Source organism: Colobus angolensis, unplaced genomic scaffold (assembly GCF_000951035.1).
Source record: "Colobus angolensis palliatus isolate OR3802 unplaced genomic scaffold, Cang.pa_1.0 Scaffold101, whole genome shotgun sequence".
In the NCBI taxonomy this organism is placed as follows: Eukaryota; Metazoa; Chordata; class Mammalia; order Primates; family Cercopithecidae; genus Colobus; species Colobus angolensis.
Window position 1 is genome coordinate 4,221,083 of NW_012111031.1, and position 4,768 is coordinate 4,225,850.

Genomic DNA, 4,768 nt, shown 5'->3' on the forward strand with positions numbered 1-4,768 from the left:
GGGGGGGGGGAGAGAGAGAGAGAGAAAGAGAGAGAGAGAGAGAAAGAGAGAGAGACAGATTGAGTACCCAACAATGCGGTGCAAGATGCTCAATTAACCAGGTCTCCAAAAAGCTGTCCATGAAGAGATTACCCCATCCCTTAGAAAATCAAGTGTCTGGATAAGCCTCCAAACTATAATTAGATGGTTGGAGGAAAGATGCACTAAATAGTAAACTGAAGCAGGCTACCCAGATCCAAGGCCTGAGTAGCACGGGACAGAGAGACTGTATCTTTATACTAGAAATAAAGCAAAGACCCACTAAGCCCTTGCACCTTGGCTAGGCTGCAACTGGGAATAAAGTGAACATAATTTCTGCTGTATTTTTACTAACAGATATAGAGGAATAAATGTTTTTGATCAAATCTGATTTGATGCTAGTAATCTTGGACCTTCTAAATCATACTGCTTTATTTGAGATTACTAGCAAGGTTCATGTCAGGGAGTTAACAAAATGAAAGTGGACAAATAAAAAAGTTATATAAATGAATTTTAAAAATCACAATGCATATAAAACTACTCCTTGCTACTATATCCTAAGAGGAATAAAACAATACATATAGTTACATGGTTATAAAAATTCATGATTTAGTACTTAAAGTAGAATAGTAATCTTATAGAAGTTATTCAAAAGTAGGACAGTCTAGTACTAAATGAAAGCTTCACAGAAAGAGGTTGGCTTGTATATTCATTCATTGGGTCCTTCCTTCCTTCAACATATTTTGAATACTGATTATGAGCCAGACACTGTGTTTGGCAGGGAAGAGTCCAAAATGTATAAGCCAAAAGAACCGTTCTTTATAGATTCAAAGTTCAGTTTAAAAAAAAAAAAAAGCATAATTTGAAATTGAGTTGAATTTGAGATGCCTTCTGAACATTAAGGAAAGAGATTTAGAAAGCAACTGGAAACACAGGCCCACAGCTCAGAGAAGCGAGATTCAAAATTATAACTGGCATCAGGATTCCCCAACTCAAATCCCTACAGAGGCCAGACAGGGCAAAGAGAGGACTGAAGAATGAGGAAGCACCCAGAGTGGCTTGGTGAGTACGAATGGCCAAATAAAGCTGGCGGGCCAGTCCGTGACCTTGGTGTTTTCTCTATAGCACCTTCTCTAAAAACGAAGGTTTTCTCTATCTGCTTCCTGTGAAGGATACCGAATATAAAAAAAAATTAACTATTTTATCATATGTGTCTCTTCTAAGAAGTCTCAGCTTTATTTGCCTGTAGAAAAAAGAAAAATAAGAAAATGTTTAGTCCATTTCTTCTTTTCTTCTTTTTGAGACAGGGTCTCACTCTGTTGCTGCTCAGGCTGGAGAGCAGTGGTGATATCAGAGCTCACTGCAGTCTTGATCGCCCAGGCTCACATGATCCTTCCATCTCAGCCTCCCGAGTAGCTGCGATTACAGGCGTGTGCCACCACTCTGGCTAACATTTTTAGTTTTGTAGAGACAGGGTCTCACTATGTTGCCCGGTATATGTATATACGTCCCTTTGTCAGAGACCCTTCCCGACCACCCTGATACAGCACTCACATATCCCTTTCTTACACAGCTTTATTGCTCTTTTTAGTCCTTATTGCTACTATCATAAAGTATCTGTAATCTGTCGTTCCGCGCTCACTAAAATGTAAAGTGCCAAGGGGGCAGGGACTTTGTTCTACGCAACATTGTTTCTTCAGTGCCTAGAACAGTGTCTGGCACACTGCACTCAATAAGTACTGTTGAATGAAAAGATTCTTCCCTATTAGAGAAGAAATTAAATGTTTAGAGGGGAGCTTCAATACATGAGACCACTTGGATAAAGTTTCATATGGCAAGGAATATATTGAAAAAGTTTGATATTTTTCTCTTTAGTTCCTTTTCTCACTGTTTTATGAGAATTTGAGGAGAGACAGTAGACAGAAAATCCTTAGAACAATGCTTAGCACATAGTAAATAAAGAAACTTTCGGGCCGGGCATGGTGGCTCAAGCCTGTAATCCCAGCACTTTGGGAGGCCGAGATGGGCGGATCACGAGGTCAGGAGATTGAGACCATCCAGGCTAACACAGTGAAACCCCGTCTCTACTAAAAATACAAAAAAAAATTAGCCAGGCGAGGTGGCGGGCGCCTGTGGTCCCAGCTACTGGGGAGGCTGAGGCAGGAGAATGGCGTGAACCCGGGAGGCGGAGGATGCAATGAGCTGAGATCCGGCGACTGCACTCCAGCCTGGGCGACAGAGCAAGACTCCGTCTCAAAAAAAAAAAAAAAGAAATTTTCAGTGCACTCAATTCAACATAGAGGGTAACAGATAATGAAACCACCTTTGCAAAATTTTAACAGTGACAGAAATCTAACAAAGCTGACTCCAAGTTGCTTCTAACCTCACAAATTGTCTGCTCATTTCTACACACAGGCCAACCTAACTACGGGAGGAATTTAGTTTACAGTTTAAAGCAAGGATGATAATAGTCCCTTCCCAAAACTAACCCCCTCCTTGTTGAGGGACCAAAGCTGCTTTTATAAAACTAATAAAAGGTCACAAGGTTAGAATTATGGTAAGGGCCAGAACTCTATTAAGATGTTGGCATAGTTAGGCTGGGCGCGGTGGCTCAAGCCTGTAATCCCAGCACTTTGGAAGGCCGAGACAGGCAGATCACGAGGTCAGGAGATCGAGACCATCCTGGCTAACATGGTGAAACCCCGTCTCTACTAAAAATACAAAAAACTAGCCAGGCGAGGTGGCGGCCGCCTGTCGTCCCCGCTACTCCGGAGGCTGAGGCAGGAGAATGGCGTAAACCCGGGAGGCGGAGCTTGCAGTGAGCTGAGATCCGGCCACTGCACTCCAGCCTGGGCGACAGAGCAAGACTCCGTCTCAAAAAAAATTAAAAAATAATAATAAAAAAAAAGATGTAGGCATAGTAGTTAAACTCTAAGCAGGCATTTTATAACTTGCCTTACTGCTCAGGAAGCATGTAGCCAGTGGTCAAAAGATTTATAACTCCCAGTTACCCCTACAGATGGCATTGCTATTATAAAACCTAAGACTAGTGTTTGAGATCTTTTTCAGGCTTTGCATTCTAATGGACCAACTGGTATCATCCAAATCGGTAAGCCACACAAAGAAACTGACTCAAGTGGTCCTGTGAGGCCCCCATCGACGAACTGACTTAGCACAAGAAGACAGCTGACATCCCTATGGTTTTATCCCCAACCCAACAAATCAGCATTTCTCATTCCCTAGCCCCTTGCTTGCCAAACCATCCTTGAAAAACCCTAGCCTCTTAATTCTCTGTGGGTAGGATTTAAGAATTATCTCCTGTCCTCCTCAGGCAGCTGCCCTGTGATTATTAAACTCTTTCTCTGCTACAACTCCTACTGTCTCAGGGTACTGGCTTTTTCTGGGCAGCAGGAAAGGAGCACCCAACTGCTCTGAAACAATAACTGTTTTATCAGTATAAGTATTTACAGTAAATGCATGGTATTAACTCTCCTGCACAGGTGAGAAAACTGAGGAAAACAGATAAAATATCTTCCTTAAAATTACTGCCTGAAACAAAATTAAACACTAACAATAAAACTTACTGTGTTCACGAGGTTCTTCATATGTAAATCCTTACAAGAGCCCATCCAAGGTACTTACTATTATCACAGATGAGAAAAGAGGCCCAGGCACGAAATAATTTGCCCAAGGTCACAAAGCTCTAAGAACCAGGACACAAACACAGGCAGTCTGGTTCTTCATGGTACAAATATATTTACCTATCTGTATCTCTATATTACATCTCTACATTCACATATCTTAGGCTATTCAGACTGCTAAATCAGAATATTTTAGACTACATGGCTTATGAGCAACAGAAATTTATTTCTCAACAGTTCTAGAGACTGGGAAGTCCAAGATCAAGACACTGGCAGATTCCACGTCTGGGGAGGGCCCACTTCCAGGTTTCATAGACAACCATCTTCTCTCTGTATCTTTACATCATGGAAGGGGTCAGGGGTCTCTTTTACAAGGGCACGAATTCCATTCATTATCTTATGATCTAATCACCTCCCAAGGGCCCCACCTCCTAAAACCATCGTCATGGGAATTAGGATTTCTACACAGAATTCTGGGGGAACATAAGCATTCAGACAATAGCATTCTCTTCATATGGCAACACACTGTAATATTCCTCCAGACCACATGCTCTCCTCAAAGAAAAATGTAGGATTATATATAATTCTCTTACTTTCATTTTTTTCAGGTTCTACATTCTTTGGTTCTGAATCATGAGTCACATCCACTTCTCCTTTCATTAATATAGTAACATAATGGTATTTCTCCTTCTCAATGAAAGAATTCACAACTGAGGCAAAGCGAACATTTTTCAGGTGAAGAGCTGCTTCTTCCCAGGTTTCCCTTTGAGCACATTCTTCCCAGGTCTCACTGGAAAACAGAAAAAAAAATTAATTATATCTTTTATATATACATATGTGTGTATATATGTATATATATATAAATGTATATACGTGTGTGTGTATATATATTTTACCATGAAATTCTTGGCTAGAAATTTCTAGTGTAAAGCAAAAAGAACTATAATTGGTTCCTGCTTTAAAACAACAAATCACCCGGCATGTGGCTCATGTCTGTAATATTTTGGGAGGCCGAGGCAAGAGGATAGCTTGAGTTCAGGAGTTTGAGACCAGCCGAGGCCAACATAGTGCGACCTCATCTCTCAAAAAAAAAAAAAAAAAATAGCCGG

The 4,768-nt window shown here is 41.0% G+C and overlaps 1 protein-coding gene across 1 annotated transcript in view; it reads right to left on the minus strand.

The window, feature by feature from the left end:
• Positions 1 to 4,768, minus strand: part of NUDT15 (nudix (nucleoside diphosphate linked moiety X)-type motif 15) — a 9,927-nt gene that overhangs the window by 2,033 nt on the left and 3,126 nt on the right. Inside the window, exon 2 of the mRNA XM_011939724.1 lies at positions 4,253 to 4,449. Coding sequence (XP_011795114.1) covers positions 4,253 to 4,449 — 197 coding nt within the window. The remainder of the gene's footprint in view (positions 1 to 4,252; positions 4,450 to 4,768) is intronic.